Source organism: Urocitellus parryii, chromosome 9 (genome assembly GCF_045843805.1).
Source record: "Urocitellus parryii isolate mUroPar1 chromosome 9, mUroPar1.hap1, whole genome shotgun sequence".
NCBI lineage: Eukaryota > Metazoa > Chordata > Mammalia > Rodentia > Sciuridae > Urocitellus > Urocitellus parryii.
Genome location: NC_135539.1, coordinates 7,057,726 through 7,073,117, shown reverse-complemented (window position 1 = coordinate 7,073,117; position 15,392 = coordinate 7,057,726). Strand labels below are relative to the sequence as shown.

Below are 15,392 nucleotides of genomic sequence, written 5' to 3'. Positions count from 1 at the left end.
AATTTTCCCAGAGAGGTTAGCCGGAAAAAAATTTAAAAGTCATAATATCTGAGGTAATCAAGAGGAAGAATATCAGAAGGCTTGCCCATGACTGATAACTGCAGATCTGTGGATTCCAAGCTGGCCAGAGATGTGGCTTCCTACTTTGAAAATGACAGGGCTTGGATGGAGCTCAGTGGTAGAGCACTTGCCTGGATGCATGTGAGCCCGCCAAAGGCTGATCACTGATCCTAACTCTGACCCTGCTGGAGTACTTTTATTACCTTTCAAAGGTAAGAACCACTTGGCCAGTTTCCCCAAAGCTCTTGAACCAAAAGTATAGGGAAGGGGGATATTGGCTTGGTAGTGGCTTTGCTCTCTGTGTGTGTGTGTGTGTGTGTGTGTGTGTGTGTGTGTGTGTTTGTGTTTTCACCGTGGCGGCTGTCTTTTTTGCTACTGTACAAGAATTCTGACCACCCTGGGTGGTGCATGGTTGGGTTGAGGAAAGTCCAGGAGTTGGAATTGTAAACTTGTCCTTTCCACCATGTGCCCCTGGGCATGTGTGAGCCTCAGTTTCCTCATCTGTAAGATGATAACCTACCTCACAGGGGTGTTGTGAGGATTAAATGTGATGGGGACAGTGGCACAGGAGTGAAGCATCCCTGAACTGCCTTGACCCTTCATAATCTCTGATGAGAATCCCAACTCTGGATGGACTCAGTTCTCTGTCTTCTCCCAGCCTGCACCTGTAAGAAACACTCTAGGCAATGCCTGGAACCACCTGACTGTGGTATGGGTCTCCCTGTCTACCCCCAGGGCCTGATAGTCACCTTGGTATCTCCTGACTGCACACTTCGTCCTCAGCAATATCTGTGCCCACAGTCCTCCCACTGACCCAAATGTTCCCTGGGTCACTGAATGCCTTGTCCACTCCCTGTCCAACACTCTCCCAAGACCAGTACTGCCCAGGACTTAGCAGCAGCGCCTGCCCATGGCTGCCTCCTGGACACTGACTGCTGGCCATTCTCGTGAGAAGCTTACCCTCCTTGCCACCCGCTTCCTCCAACCTTGGGCCATCTTGCCAGGCCCAAGTGTGCCATGCTCCAGATCTCCTGTGCTTCATTCCCTATATCCAGATTTCTGTCTGATACCTCCCTGGATGTCATCACTTCATCCCCATGTCCAAAAATGAACAATTCCTCTGTCCCTTCCTTGATCTTAACAAGTCATTCTCACCTAGTCCATGTTCCTGACCCTGTGGTAGATGGTCCTGGGGTCAGCAAGACAGTTCGTGCCTGCCTTAGAGTTGCCTTCAATGAGGGCTGGTTGAGACAAAGTCAACAAGCCTGGCGCGGTGGGGCATGTCCGTAATCCCACTGATTCCGGGAGGATTCCAAGTTGAAGGCCAGCCTTAGTAATTTAGCGAGGCCCTAAGCAACATGATTGAGGATGTAGTTCAGAGGTAAAGCACCCCTGGGTTAAATTCCTGGTACCAAAAGAAAAAAAAAATAAAACCAACCGTTAAACTATGGTTCCCTGCAAGAAGTGAAAGGAAAGTGACCACAACACTTGGAGCGACCAAGAGATCTTTTTGCAGCAGTGCATCAGAGGAGAAAAGAGAGAGGGGGGCCCAGCAGGAGGGAGTTTTTATAGCCCAAATCTAAGGGGCCTCTGGGTCTGCAAGCTGCCTTGTTGGCAAAAGGGGGGTTGAGTGTTCAGCTTTGATGCAAACAGGTGATAAAGGACCAGACAGAGGGGGGTTTGAGTGCGTGGGCCATCCTGCAGCTAACATTTGTTCAGCCTGTTCTGTACCTAACAAGAAGAACACGGAAATAGCGCCTACATCTGCCCAGAAGATACTTCTGGAGTCCGATGGGCCGCAGCCGGGAGCCCAGCAGGAGCAGAGTCCCAAGCAGGCCTCTGGGAGCGGAACCTGCATTTTGGGGCGGAACTTGAGGCGGGTCTGAGTCCTAGGCTCAGCATTGGGTAGCCGGCAGGAAGGGGCGGATCTTTACGTGGAAGGGGCGGGGCCAGGAGGCGGCGGCAAAACCCTGGAAGTCCAAGCTGGAGTCCATGCTGCCGGCCGACTGCGCACGCCGGTGGGTCTGGCGAGGCGGGAGCGGGGCGGGCTGGCGCGGGACCCCAAGCCTGTCGGGGTGCTGAGTTCACCGTGCGTCCCCCCAGGCTTGTGGCCGAGCTGCAGGGCGCCCTTGACGTCTGCGCAGACCGACAGCGGCAGCTAGATCGGAGCCTGAGCATCTCCCGAAGGCTGCTGCGGGCCTGGTACGTGGACCCCGGGAGCCCCTCAGCCCTTCGGAATCATGCAGAATCTCAGAGGCTGAGAGGTCGGGCCCAGCCTCCCACTTCAGAGGTTTCGGTTGTCAGTGCCACCCAGTTTATCCTGCAGGTTCTGAGGCGGAGGAGGGGCTGGGGTGGAGTTTGTTCGGGCCACAGATACCCTGTCTTTACAGGGAACCAGCCAGGACTCAGGCTCCGGAGTCACCTCCAAGGCCAGAAAATAAGGAAGAGGACCTGACTTCAGGTAAATCTCGGCCACCCACCCTTTCCCCGTGCAGCCACTGGCCCAGCTCTGGCATGCAGTGATGAGGGACCCACCCTGGAATAGTGGAGAGGACTTCTGCATGATTTTTGGTTTTCACAGCATACACACCAAGCACCCAGGACTTCAAAGAGCTGGAGCTTCTAACCCAGGCACTGGAGAAGGCAGTACGGGTGCGGAAACGCATCTCTAAGGCTGGAGAAAAAGACAGAACTCTGCGTCTGAAATCTGGACCGATTCCTGCATCTCCTGACACCACTGCGTCAGCACCACCCCAGGCCTCGAGTGGGGCTGGCAGCCGTACCTCTGGAGCAAAAGCTACCAAGGGCATCCACCAGCCTAGAAAGCCTGTCAAGGACCACCCTGAGCGTAGGCTTCTGTCAATGGGAGATAATTCCCATGTGGCAATAGAAGCCAGGGCCACTAGCTGTGGACCAGGCCTCAGACATGAACAGATGGCCCAATCAGCTGCTCCTCAGGCAGCAGAAACTTTCACACTCAAGGAGAAGGGGTAGGTTTCCCAGACCCTCACTGGAAAATCTGCCATCTTTATTCGCTCAGACCTTGGCCATCTGTAGGAATCTGGGGTTCGGTGTAGGGCAGGGCACAGAGCTACATTTGGGAGCCCTGGAATACCACCTCATGAGGCTCATGCTTTGCAGCTGTCTGGGATTGTACAGGTTTTACATTCTGGAGCCTTACCTGCCCTCTTCTTCCTGGCTATTCACTTATCTACCCAGATGGGAACCACTAGAGGTCTCAGGCCCTCTGTTCACGGTGCCCTCTCTTCTCTCTGCAAGGGTAGTACTGGACTAGGTTGGCTTCCATGTCACTCAGGAAGCCCCTTCCAAGGGGGTCTTGTCTGATAATGACTGGAGAGGGAGAAGGGGTAAGAGACCTCACCACTGATAGACTCTGAGCAGGACTAGCAGCCCTGAGAGTGAGATGAGACTATTTTGAACACTGGCTTCTCTGGGAGGCGAGAATTCTACCACTGAACCACCAATGCTCACGCTGGCTTCTCTGACAGGACCCTGCTGCAGCTGCCCGCGAACTTTAGGAAGGTGGTTTCCCAGAACTCCCGGTAAGGCTGGGTGGGGCAGAAAACATCGAAAGCTTGGGAATATGTAGGCAAGACATTCCAGTAGGTCCCTCAGCTTTTGTAACTGGGTGGCACTGTCCATCTTCAGAGCCTGACTAGCTAGCACTGCTGCAGTGGCCTCAGGCTCAGTGGCTTTGACACCCTCAGCTCAGCCACTCACAGCTGCAAGGCTTGAACTTGACACTTGGTGTCTCCAAGTCTCAGTCTGTCTTCCCTCCGCCAAGTTTAGAGCTAGAGGCAACAGTGACCAGACCTAAACTCACAGAGCTGCTGGGAGGGTTAGGCAAATGGTGCCTTTCAGATGTTTGTGCTGTAATTAGTACAGAGCAAGCACCTAGGTCTCTTTTCAGTTATAGTTACCAGTCACTGCTGGTTTCTCTCTCCTTCCTTGAATTCTCTTTAGCACTTCCTAGAGTGGGTCAGCACTTTCCTTGTCCTGGTCAGTGTCCTCTAGGTTCCCCCAGAGACTCCTGCTGATTTTCAGCAGAAATAGACACCCAGCCTCTGGCCCCTCCCTGGGCGGTTCAGCCCAGCTGGCTGGAATAATACATCCTTCTCTGGTTCCTGGGTGCTCTTATGCACATCTCAGCCTATGGGCCCAGCTCAACTCTACACAAACCAGCAACTCCACAGATGCCACCAGCATTGCCAAAGCCCAGTTTCTGCAGAAACTGCAGGCAACTGTATCCTTGCTGGACTTGCAGGAGTGGAGGTGAGGGGATGCTTACTGGACTTGCAGGAGTGGAGGTGAGGGGGGTGCTTCTGACTCTAACCTGGCAGGACATGGGTGGGTCCTGGACACAGGGGAGTTTCCCTGACCCATAGTCAGTCAGGCTGGCCTGGCCCCAGGCTCAGTGCTGTGGAAATAGAGCTGGAGGCTCAGCGCTTGCGGAAGGCCTGTGTGATGGTGAGACTACGCCTGCAGGAGGAGCTCTCCTCAGGTCAGTGGGGTTGCGGAGGGTGTGTGGAGGGCAGTCACAGGAAGGGTCTCAGAACTGGCATGGACCAAGCCTGCCCTCCCTGACTGTTGAGTAGCCCCTGCTGACTGGATGCAGGAGTACCGCTGTCTGCTCACTCTGGAGGGGCTGCAAGCCATCGTTGGGCAGTATCTTCAGAGGCTGCAGGTGCTGCGTACAGGTGAGACCCTGCCCCCTGCTGCCACCTGTGCTGAGGTCTTAACCAAGGTCGGGGCACATTAGCCCATCTTGCCCATGCCTTAAGGAAGGATGACCAGTCCTGGCACCAGAGACAGGTAGACCCTTTCCACCCACACACAGTATTCTGGGTTCTTACCAGTTGTCCTGTGGGACCAGCCAGCTGTCCTCAACTGCTCAGACCAGGTCCTCTATCCTACTCCTCTCCACCAACAACCTATCAATCAGCCTAAGCAGTTTGCTCATTTACTCAGTTACTGAGAAAGAAGCATTTGAGAATTAGATACTGGGAGGTGAGTCATGGGGCTTCTTTATCCTTTACATTTTTTAATTGATTGAAATTTTTAAGAGGGAAAGTTCTATCTTCAAATACAAAGTCAGTCTCAAGAAAGTTATGTAAACACCAGTAAGGAAAACCCAGAGGCAAAAGGAGACTTCACAAAGGTCTCTGGCTGCTGTGAATCCCAGGCCACCCCCATGCTCTGCCACACACTGTTGTTTTGCGCTCCTTAAAGGCAAGGGAAGTGCCTGGGGAGTCAGGTACTGACACTTGAGTGAACCCTGGCCCTTGGGCATGGGTGCCATACCAAGAGACCACATATCTCCTGTCCTCGCAGCTGTGAGGGAACAGCTGCCAGTACCATGTCTTGTGGAGAGGCTCCCCCAGGTTTCATCACCCTGTGGAGGTGGAGTGGACCCTGCCTGGAGCCCCCAGCTCCTCCTTTACTCCAGTACCCAGGAACTGCAGACCCTGGCAACCTTGAAGCTGCGGGTGGCCATGCTGGAGCAGCAGATTCACCTGGAAAAGGTACTTTCAGAGCGTGAGTTGGCAGTGTGCAATTGGGCACCCGTGGAGCCAGTTACCATATGGAGGGCTGACTCTGGAGCCACCTGGAGGCTCAGTTTATAAGAACGGAGGCCTGGGATTAGGGTATGATGTTCCTTTTCCAAGATCCCCTTGGAGGACAGGGGTGGGGTGGGGTGGGGGTAAGCCTCAGGCCCATGTGTAGACCACCAGGTACATTGATGTGCCGGATGAGCTGCACAGGGAGAGAGGCTAGAATGCTGAAGCCTGTCCTGGGGCTGCCAGCTGGGGCAAGGCCCCACTGAGACCTTGGCCTTGTATTGCCCCCAGGTCCTAATGGCTGAGCTCCTTCCCCTGGTGAACACTCAGGAGCCACAGGGGCCATCTTGGCTGGCGATGTGCCGAGCTGTGCATAGCCTGCTCTGCGAGGGAGGCGAGTGCTTCCTCACCATCCTGCAAGATGACCCTGCTTACTGACTCATTCGCTGGGCCATCTGGAGCCCCACCAAGGCCTCAGGACCCTTGAGCAGGCAGGCCTCTTAGGGAGTCTTCTTCTCCTGAAGGGGTGAAATGAACGGGGATTGAAGATAATTTTCCTGGTTTGGTGGATCTGGGGGACCAGAGATACCTATGCCTTGTCAGGAAATCAGATGTTGCCAGGGGCCTGGTAGAGCCTTTCTTAGCTAGCTCTTTTCTCTTGCTGTAGCTCTAAGCATCTCCTATGTGATATTAAACCTACTTTAGGAAGTTCATATACTTAATCCGAGGTGGGACTTGCTGGGGGTGTCTTTTGTTTTTGTTTGTTTGTTTGTGGTTTTATTAATATGAATGTTATCAAACCCAGGTGTGATGGAGCACATTTACAACCCCAGCGGCTGGGGAGGCTGAGGCAGGAGAATCACAAGTTCGAAGCCAGCCACAGCAATTTAGCAAGGCCCTAAGCAACTTAGTGAGACCCTGTCTCAAAATAAAAATAAGAGTTGGGGATGTGGCTCAGTGGTTAAGTGCTCCTGGGTTCAATCCCTTGTACCAAAAAAAGAAAAAAGAGAATGTAGTATCAAGTGAAGCTGGGCAAGGTGGTGCACACATGTAATCCCATGGCCTTGAGAGACAGAGGCAGGAAGATCACAAATATGAGGCCAGCCTTGGCAACTTAGTGAGACCCTGTCTCAAAAACAGAAGGACTGGGCTGGGGATGTGGCTCAAGCGGTAGCGCGCTGGCCTGGCATGCGTGCGGCCCGGGTTCGATCCTCAGCACCACATATAAACAAAGATGTTGTGTCTGCCGAAAACTAATAAATAATAATAATAAAAAAAATTCTCTCTAAAAAAAAAAAAAAAAAAAAACCAGAAGGACTGGGATGTAGCTCAGCAGTAAAGCACGCCTGGGTTTCAGCCCCAGTATCCGCCCCCCTGCAAAAAAAAAAAAGAAAATAATTTATCAAGTGAATTTATATCAAGAATGCAAATATTGGGGCTGGGGATGTGGCTCAAGCGGTAGAGCGCTCGCCTGGCATGCGTGCGACCCGGGTTCGATCCTCAGCACCACATACCAACAAAGATGTTGTGTCCGCCGAGAACTAAAAAATAAATATTAAAAAAAAAAAAGAATGCAAATATTCCTTCTGCATAAGGGAAGGGGCAGGACCATTCAAGGTGTTTTTGCCCCAGCATGCCTGAACGTGCCTGCCCCCTCAACTTATTGGAAGATACAAAAAAACCTTCAGCTACCATTACAGAACAGGCCAGCCACTCTGCCCATTGCTACCCCAGCTCCATCCCCACTGTCTTATGATGCCCCATGCCAAGCACCTCCTGGTGCCAATGCTGTATTAGGTATGGGATCTCCTGTCTTCCACTTAGGCTCCATCAGGGAAGAGGACCTTTTTCCCTCCCTCCCTCAACTGTCATGTCCTCTGAGGCTTCTCCATCCCCTGTGGAAGGAATCATCACCTCCCCAGGAAGGGAGTAAAGGGTAGGGGTCAGAGGGGAAGCCTCTGCAGCCACAGACTTGGGTCTAAGGCTGTGGAACATTTAGTCTGATTCTTAGACTCTGAGCCTCAACTCCCCAGGCTGTTCCTACTTTCCTAGTGGGTAGTGGTCATTCCACTGCCCCGTGGACTGGCATGAAGATCAGCGAGCTGAGCTTGTCTGCAACACTGGGCAGACGCTGTGCAGGTCACCCAGGGCCAGTGTACATAGGTGGACCTTCACTGAGCCCTGACCATGTCCCTTGGAACTCAGGCCTAGGCCCCTGGTGTAGACAGCTCTGGAGCTTCACTACTCTGGGCCAAGGATGAGGCCCTGCAACAGGAAAATACCAGCCTCTTCCCCAAGAGACTCAGGCCCCTGCATGCAGCAGGAGAGGTGGCACATGACACCTGGCGAAAACTAGGACTGTGGCAAGCTGGATGAAATGTGCAGGGATGAGACTGGACCTACAATACCACGGTGACAGCTTCCGGTGGCTCCTTGACCTCCTGCAAAAGGCCTTTCTTGTAACAGACCCAGTGGGCCAGAAACATGCTCTGATAGGCAAGAGACCAAAGTAGAAAATGAGAAACCAAGAGCTTTATTGCATTGAGGGGTCCCTCCAGGGACAGAACCCCAGGGGAGGGTGAGCCAAGAAAGGAGGAGAGCTGAGGGACTGCCTGCCCCCTGTAGGCTGGTGCTGAGGCCCAGGGAGCACCTCTATCTTACCACCACCCCTTAGCGAGCCTATCCCTTCTGTTGCAGCCTGCAGAGTTTATGTCCAGTTTCTGACCTGGAGCACCCCTCAATCCCCAGGATGAACCCACCACCACAGCTGCTGTCCACTCCAACATCAGTTTCCATAATGGTAGTCTACCCAGAATTATTTAATCAATGGGTTCATTTAATTGTCTTTTTTTTTTTTTTTTTTTTTTAAGTGCTGGGGATTGAATCCAGGAGTGCTTGACCACTGAGCTTTTTTAAGTTTTTGAGACAGGTTCTCCCTAAATTTCTGAGGCTAACTACAATTTGTAATCCCCACACCTCTCCTCTTCACTGGGATTACAGGCTTCTGCTAGTTCACTTGGTTTGTTATCTGTCTTTCCAACCAGAGGAAGGCACCTAACCAGGCTCTGTCGGTAGCCCAGTGAACCTGGATTCAATGAGCCACCTGTCCTGGGGCCAATCCTAGACACTGGTGGTTTTGGATCATTAGGGGGAGGGGTGTTTGAGTAAGCCTCAACACAAAGGATACTCGGCAAGTAAGAGGCACCCCCTCTGGATTCACTCCTGCCCACTCCATTCCCCCCCACCCACCCAAAGCCAGGAGGAGGCAGAACTCACCGGTTTCCCTGGTGGCGTCACCGCATCCCGGCCCAATCGGCTCTGACATGGCGGGCCGGGACACGAGCCACCCTCCGAGGAGTGCCGGCACTACCCACCAGTGTGACCACAGCGTCGGCGACATGAGCGCGCCTGAGCCGGATCCCACCCCCCTGGGCCTTGCACATCCGGAGATGCCCCGGGCCCTGCGCGCGCTACTCTTGGCCACTGGCGGCGCGGGGGTCTCGTGGCCACGTTGCGTCCTGCCCTTTGGCGCGGTAGCGGTGCTGGCCGGTGCAGCCGCCACGACCATCACCTTCTCGCTGCGTGGACCCCGCCTGGACCTGGCCCAGGGCGCGTCGCTGGCTGCTCTCGGCGTGGGCCTCGGGCTCCTGACCGCTGCCTTCCTATGCTGGCGTGCTCGGCGGCGGCAGCGGGCTGGGCATCGGGAGCGGGAGGGAGCCGTGGATGCCCTGAGCCCACCCGCCCCCCACCAAGGTCAAAGCGAACCGGCTGTCTCCTCCCTCCAGGTCGCAGAAACCCCTTCCCCACACCCTGTCTTTCTGGACCCTTAGAAAGCCTGAGCGGAGGGGGCTACGGGTCATTTCCCTCCCCGCTCCCTGTCCAGTCTCCATCCAGTCAATGCTGCTTCTCAGCGTTTCGCTTGGCGCGCAGAGCTGGTCGCAAACGCAGAGCAGGCCTTATTGAGAGCGGGATGGGCCGGAGCCTGGGCGCACAGGGCCAGAACCTGACATACAGGGTGCGGGGCGTCAGAACGTGTACTCGGCTTGGCGTGACCAATCTCCATTAGGGGTAGGCCCAGCGTGCTAAATCCTCTCCAGGGAGCCATCTGCTTTCTGCGCCTGGTTGGAGCCCCGCCAGGCATAGTAGGCGTTCAATAAACGCACAAGACTAGAACAAGTGGTTTGCAAGCGTCTGGAAGGGACAGTAGTTCCTAGATTGTGATTAGTTGTCAGTTCCCTGGGACTGTCAACCTCCTCTATCCTTTCTTCTCAACCTGTGGCTTGAAGCCAGGGGCTGTCATTCTAAGTTGCTGAAGCTGATGTAACAACCAGAGGAGTTGCAGGTGGGGGGAAGGGAGACAAGGCAGAGAGCCTCTTTATTGCTAAAGATGGCCTGAGGACCACAGAAGTGGAGGGTATGAAAGGCCCCACCGTCAGGGACTGGGACAGGTGGCTGCATCCATGAAGAGCAATGAGCCAGGCCTACCTTGGGGGTTGAGGGGAAAGCTTTCCCCAACTCTATCACATCATCTGCCAGGGCAGCCCTAGAAGGCAGAGGAGAATATGTTCGGAAGGCAATTTCAGGGAAGCGTTCTGTAGCCAGCAGCCTCCTCCCTGGAGACCTGGTAGGTAATGCAATAGTCTTCTGGGCTCCAAGTCTACCCTGCTGCTGTCTGATCAGGGCTGTCCCCCAGGAACTTACTTCTGCCTACACCAGAAGCCACCAGATGTCTACAGACCCCAGTCCCAGCTTACAGGGAGGCTGAGCTGGAGACAAAGCTGGCTCTACTCTTAAGCGTGAAAGGCTGTTGCCTCCTAAATTCTGATAGCCTGGGGGCTCTGTAGGTCCAAAGACAGCAGGATTTCTTAGGAGACTTGTTTCAGGCCCAGTGGGATCCCTGTGCTAGGCCTGGGTCTTCCTTTCCCCTGTCTTGGAATGATGGATATCAGCTCCCATACTCCCACCAGGGTGCCTTCCATCCCAAAGGGGTTGGGGCTTGGGACTAGAAGAGTCTTAAAAGAGTGTGTCTATACAGGTGCTGGTTCTGAACTTGAGTGTAAGCCCATGACTACTTGTTGTAAAGGACACATTCTTATTGGGAAGCTAAAGGGCAGGACCTAAGGGAGAAGCCAGCAGTACCTCCAGCCCCTCCAAGCCCAGTCCATCCACCCCTCATTCCCTGCCCACTATCTCTGTATCAGGCTTAGGAAAGAGCCTGAACCAGGGAATCATTTACTCCAGGAGTCAAGCCAGGTGCCCATCACTCTGTCTTCCTGCTTCTCCAAGTCAGGCCTCCTGCTCCCTCTGCTCCTTTGGCTTGCCCTGGGAGACTTCAGTGTCCTTTAGCTCCTTCTCTCCCAAACAGCACAGGGTTTCTGATTCTCTTCTTTCTTATTCTCTGACTAGTAGGAGTGGCAACTCTGCCTATACAAACGTGCCCAGGTGGCCTCTTCCACCAGCTGCAGGTCTGGTCTTGGGTCAGCGTCCCTTCTGAAACTGGGCATTCAGATCTTGGGGTTGCTCCTACGTCTACTGCATTGGGGAAAACCTCCAACCTTCCCTGGAATGTTTGGCCCCTTCTGTCAAGGACTTAAAGGTAGTAGGGAAGGGGGTCTCTCTGTCCAGAGTGAACCCTGGTCCCTCTTGACTGGGGCCACTCAGCCGTAGCTATATATCCCCAACTGGTATCCAGGCCACCCAGCTGGGCTTGTTACCCTGCCAAAACCTACTATGATGTAGGCCAGCAGGCTCACATTCATTTTTGACCATTTTCCCCCATTGGTCAAATCCCACTCTACATGGTCCTCAACAACTGACCAAATTCTGTAACACCCCTGTACCTGAAGCTCCCATTTTCTTCCTGCCAGCTCCAGCTTATGTATCCATCCTGATGAGGCCACTAGATATTCATAGGCCCAGGAACGTTTGGGCACGAGTTTGGTGCCATCCCTTAGCTCAGCTCAGGTGGTCCCTGATTGAGCTCCTGGCTTAGGCCTGATATCTGTGTGCTTGTTAAATCCTTCCAGCAGCTCCACAAAGCAAGATGAATAACAGGCATTTGGCTGATGAGGAAACTGGGAGTCCTTATTCACACAACCAGAAATTGGAGCAGCTTGGATTGAAATCAGACCTGAACTCAACCATGGGTTCCTTCTACTATAGCAGACTGCTGTTTTGGGGACACCCAACAACCAGCTAGCCACACTTGATTTCCCTACCATGGGGAATACCCAGGTCCATGCCTGCACGATGGACTTAAGGGAGGAGATGGCCCAGACCCCAGCCCAGCACGTGGCACAACTCAAGGAGCAGCCAAAGCCTGGGACCCTACTGGGTGGTCCTCCCTGAGCTGCAGGGCTGAGCTGTCCCTTCCAGACCCCTCCCACTGGCGCATTCCTGGCTCCCCAGCCCCTCCCTCCGACCCCAACCCCCTCCCCTCTTGGCCCAGCCTACGTCTGAATCTGCTTCTGATTCTGGCTGTGCCGATGAGCCCCCCTCCTCTCCCCTCCTTTCCCAGCCGGAGCAGCCCCGCCCCCGGCTGGGCCCAAGCTCGCTCCTGCTGAGCCCCCCACCCCCTTCTGGCACAACTCGCCCGCCCTCGCTGCAGTCGGGAGGAGGCGGCCAGGGCGCCCCAGGCCCCGCCCGCCCACGGCCCTTCCCGAGGCCCGGAGACCTGCTCTGCCCGACCCTCGGTGGGTGAGTGCGAGCATCGAGCGGCGGGCGGCGGGTGGGGCCTCCGCTGGCAGAGGCACCGGCAGCGGCGGCGACGCCTGTCATCGCTCCAGGCCCAGCGGGAGGACACGCCAACATCCCCGCTGCTGCGCTCGGCCCGGGGCGTGCTGCCGGCTGCTGCCACCTCTGGGCCGGGGCTGGGGCCGCCCAGGGGCTCTGCTTGCTCCGTACTGTGAGCCCGGAGGGCAGTCTAGGAGCGGGCTCTCTCTCCCCAAAGGCCGAGTCGTGGGTCTCCGACTGGCTGGTTGACCCACTGCGGCTCCGGCCATGCCCAACTGGCCTTGGGGGCTGTTGCTGACCGCGGGGACGCTCTGTGCCGCGCTGAACCCCGGGCCACCAGCGTTCGTCGACCCCTGCCATGATGAGGGGGGCGCGCCCCGTGGCTGCGTGCCTGGCCTGGTGAATGCAGCCCTGGGCCGTGAGGTGCTTGCGTCCAGCACATGTGGGCGGCCTGCCACTCGGGCCTGTGACTCCTCGGACCCGCGGCGGGCACATCCCTCTGCCCTTCTGACCTCTGCAGGGGGCACAGCAAGCCCGCTATGCTGGCGCTCTGACTTACTGCATCGGGTACCCCTCAACGTGACCCTCACAGTACCCTTGGGCAAGGCTTTTGAACTGGTCTTCGTGAGCCTGCGCTTCTGCTCAGCCCCGCCTGCCTCAGTGGCTCTGCTAAAATCCCAGGACCATGGCCGAAGCTGGGCTCCGCTTGGCTACTTCTCCTCCCACTGTGGCCTGGACTATGGCAGACCACCTGCCCCTGCTGATGGTCCTGCTGGCCCAGGGCCTGAGGCCCTCTGCTTCCCAGCACCTCAGGCCCAACCTGATGGTGGTGGCCTTCTGGCCTTCAGTGTGCAGGACGGCAGCCCACTAGGTCTGGATCTGGACAGCAGCCCAGTGCTCCAAGACTGGGTGACCGCCACAGATATCCGCATATTACTCACAAGGCCTGCCAATGTGGGAGACACTAGGGACTCAGAGGCCATGGTCCCTTACTCCTACTCAGCTACCGAGCTCCAAGTGGGTGGACGTTGCAAGTGCAATGGGCATGCCTCACGGTGCCTGCTCGACACCCAAGGCCACCTGATCTGCGACTGCCGGCATGGCACTGAGGGCCCTGACTGTGGCCGCTGCAAGCCCTTCTACTGCGACAGGCCATGGCAAAGGGCTACGGCTCAGGAAGCACATGCCTGCCTTGGTGAGGCCTTGGAGGGTGGCCTGGGGACCTTAGATCAGGTGGGCCTGCCCCTGACCCACCTCTCCTTGCAGCTTGCTCCTGTAATGGCCATGCCCGCCGCTGCCGATTCAACATGGAGTTGTACCGACTATCTGGGCGCCGCAGTGGGGGCGTCTGCCTCAACTGCAGGCATAATACTGCGGGTCGCCACTGCCATTACTGCCGAGAGGGCTTCTACCGTGACCCAGGCCGTGCCCTGAGTGACCGTCGTGCTTGCAGAGGTGAGCCTGCCACCTGCATGTTTTCAAACTCTGGTTTCCCAGAACCCCAGATGAGCTTCTGACAAGGACCTTTCCATATCTGCCCTCAGCTTGTGATTGTCACCCTGTTGGTGCGGCTGGCAAAACCTGTAACCAGACCACAGGCCAATGTCCCTGCAAGGATGGTGTCACAGGCCTCACCTGCAACCGCTGCGCCCCAGGCTTCCAGCAGAGCCGCTCTCCTGTGGCACCCTGTGTTAGTGAGTGACTCTGCTCTGCCCCAGACACCTCTGCTCCTGGATGTTGCCTATTTGTCCAATTCACCTCATCAAAAGTCTTTTTCCCACCCTCTCTGCAGAGACTCCTATCCCAGGACCCACTGAGGAGAGCAGCCCTGTGGAGTCACAGGGTGAGTGGACACAGAACAGGGTCCGGATTGGCCTGACCTTGGGGCAGGGGGCTATGGGGCAGGGGGCAAGAGCGGAAAGGAGGGGGAAAATCAGCCAGCCTCCGCCTTCCCCCTAGACTGTGAGTCACACTGCAGCCCTGCCCGTGGCAGCTACCGCATCAGCTTGAAGAAGTTCTGCCGGAAGGACTACGGTAGGATGCCTCAGCCCTCAGTCCCCACCTCGCCTCCAACCCCACCTCTCCCCTTCGTCCCTCGAGGGCCCCCCAGTACAGCTGGCCCCACCTTTCCAGCCCTTAGTGTCCTCAAAGTGATATGCTTCCCTCCTGCGGGTGACCTCTTTGTGTCCTCACCACTCCGGGTGGGCGCCCTGTGCTTCGCGCGCCCGCCCGCTTCCGGCGCCGCCCCGCCTAAGCCCGCCTTCTTTCCCTCCTCGCAGCCGTGCAGGTGGCGGTGGGCGCGCGCGGCGAGGCGCGAGGCGCATGGACACGCTTTCCAGTGGCTGTACTCGCCGTGTTCCGGAGCGGCGAGGAGCGCGCACGGCGCGGGAGCAGTGCGTTGTGGGTGCCCGCCCGCGACGCGGCCTGCGGCTGCCCGCGCCTATTACCCGGCCGCCGCTACCTGCTGCTGGGGAGCGGGTCGGGGGCCGCGGCGGGGAGCCGGGGACCCGGACTCAGCGCCGCCCGCGGAAGTCTCGTGCTGCCCTGGAGGGACGCGTGGACGCGGCGCCTGCGGAGGCTACAGCGGCGCGAGCGGCGGGGACGCTGCGGGGCAGCCTGAACCTGCGGGCGGGGCGGGGCGGGGACTGGGCGCTACTGGGACATCACGGCGCACGTTTTCAGTGCCTTAGCCTTCGGACGAGTCTTTGCTCGCGTCGCCTGCTGGGTCTGGTCCCCGTCCTTCGCCTCCCCCGATGCCTCACGCTTGTGCGGCAGAGGGATGCGGAAGCCGCAATGACACCCCGCCCTCCCCCGGAGACTTGGATGCTCCTTGGTGCGCCCATCCTCACTCTGCCCTCCCCGAGGGGCAGAGCGATGTCCGATATCCCCATAAGGCTGCAAACCCCCTCACGTAGCTTAAGAACCCTCAGGGTCTGACATCATCCCTAGGGCCACTGCGATTCAACCCCTAGATGCCATGATCCGCCAGAGAGCGCTGCGACCTCCCCAAAGGCACTGTGG

The 15,392-nt window shown here is 56.6% G+C and overlaps 2 protein-coding genes across 2 annotated transcripts; both read left to right on the top strand.

The window, feature by feature from the left end:
• The first annotated feature begins 2,014 nt into the window (after positions 1 to 2,014).
• Tedc2 (tubulin epsilon and delta complex 2) lies at positions 2,015 to 6,919 on the top strand. Its single transcript, XM_026385486.2, has 10 exons — positions 2,015 to 2,078; positions 2,164 to 2,262; positions 2,451 to 2,521; positions 2,642 to 3,050; positions 3,570 to 3,623; positions 4,231 to 4,324; positions 4,471 to 4,582; positions 4,677 to 4,778; positions 5,413 to 5,603; positions 5,931 to 6,919. The coding sequence occupies exons 1-10, from the start codon at positions 2,053 to 2,055 to the stop codon at positions 6,075 to 6,077; spliced, it is 1,305 nt and encodes a 434-aa protein (XP_026241271.2). The 5' UTR covers positions 2,015 to 2,052; the 3' UTR covers positions 6,078 to 6,919.
• Positions 6,920 to 12,638: 5,719 nt separating this feature from the next.
• Positions 12,639 to 14,991, top strand: Ntn3 (netrin 3). Its single transcript, XM_026385638.2, has 6 exons — positions 12,639 to 13,566; positions 13,638 to 13,826; positions 13,916 to 14,065; positions 14,164 to 14,214; positions 14,331 to 14,405; positions 14,651 to 14,991. Exons 1-6 carry the CDS (start codon positions 12,639 to 12,641, stop codon positions 14,989 to 14,991), a joined length of 1,734 nt encoding a protein of 577 aa, XP_026241423.1.
• Positions 14,992 to 15,392: the final 401 nt, after the last annotated feature.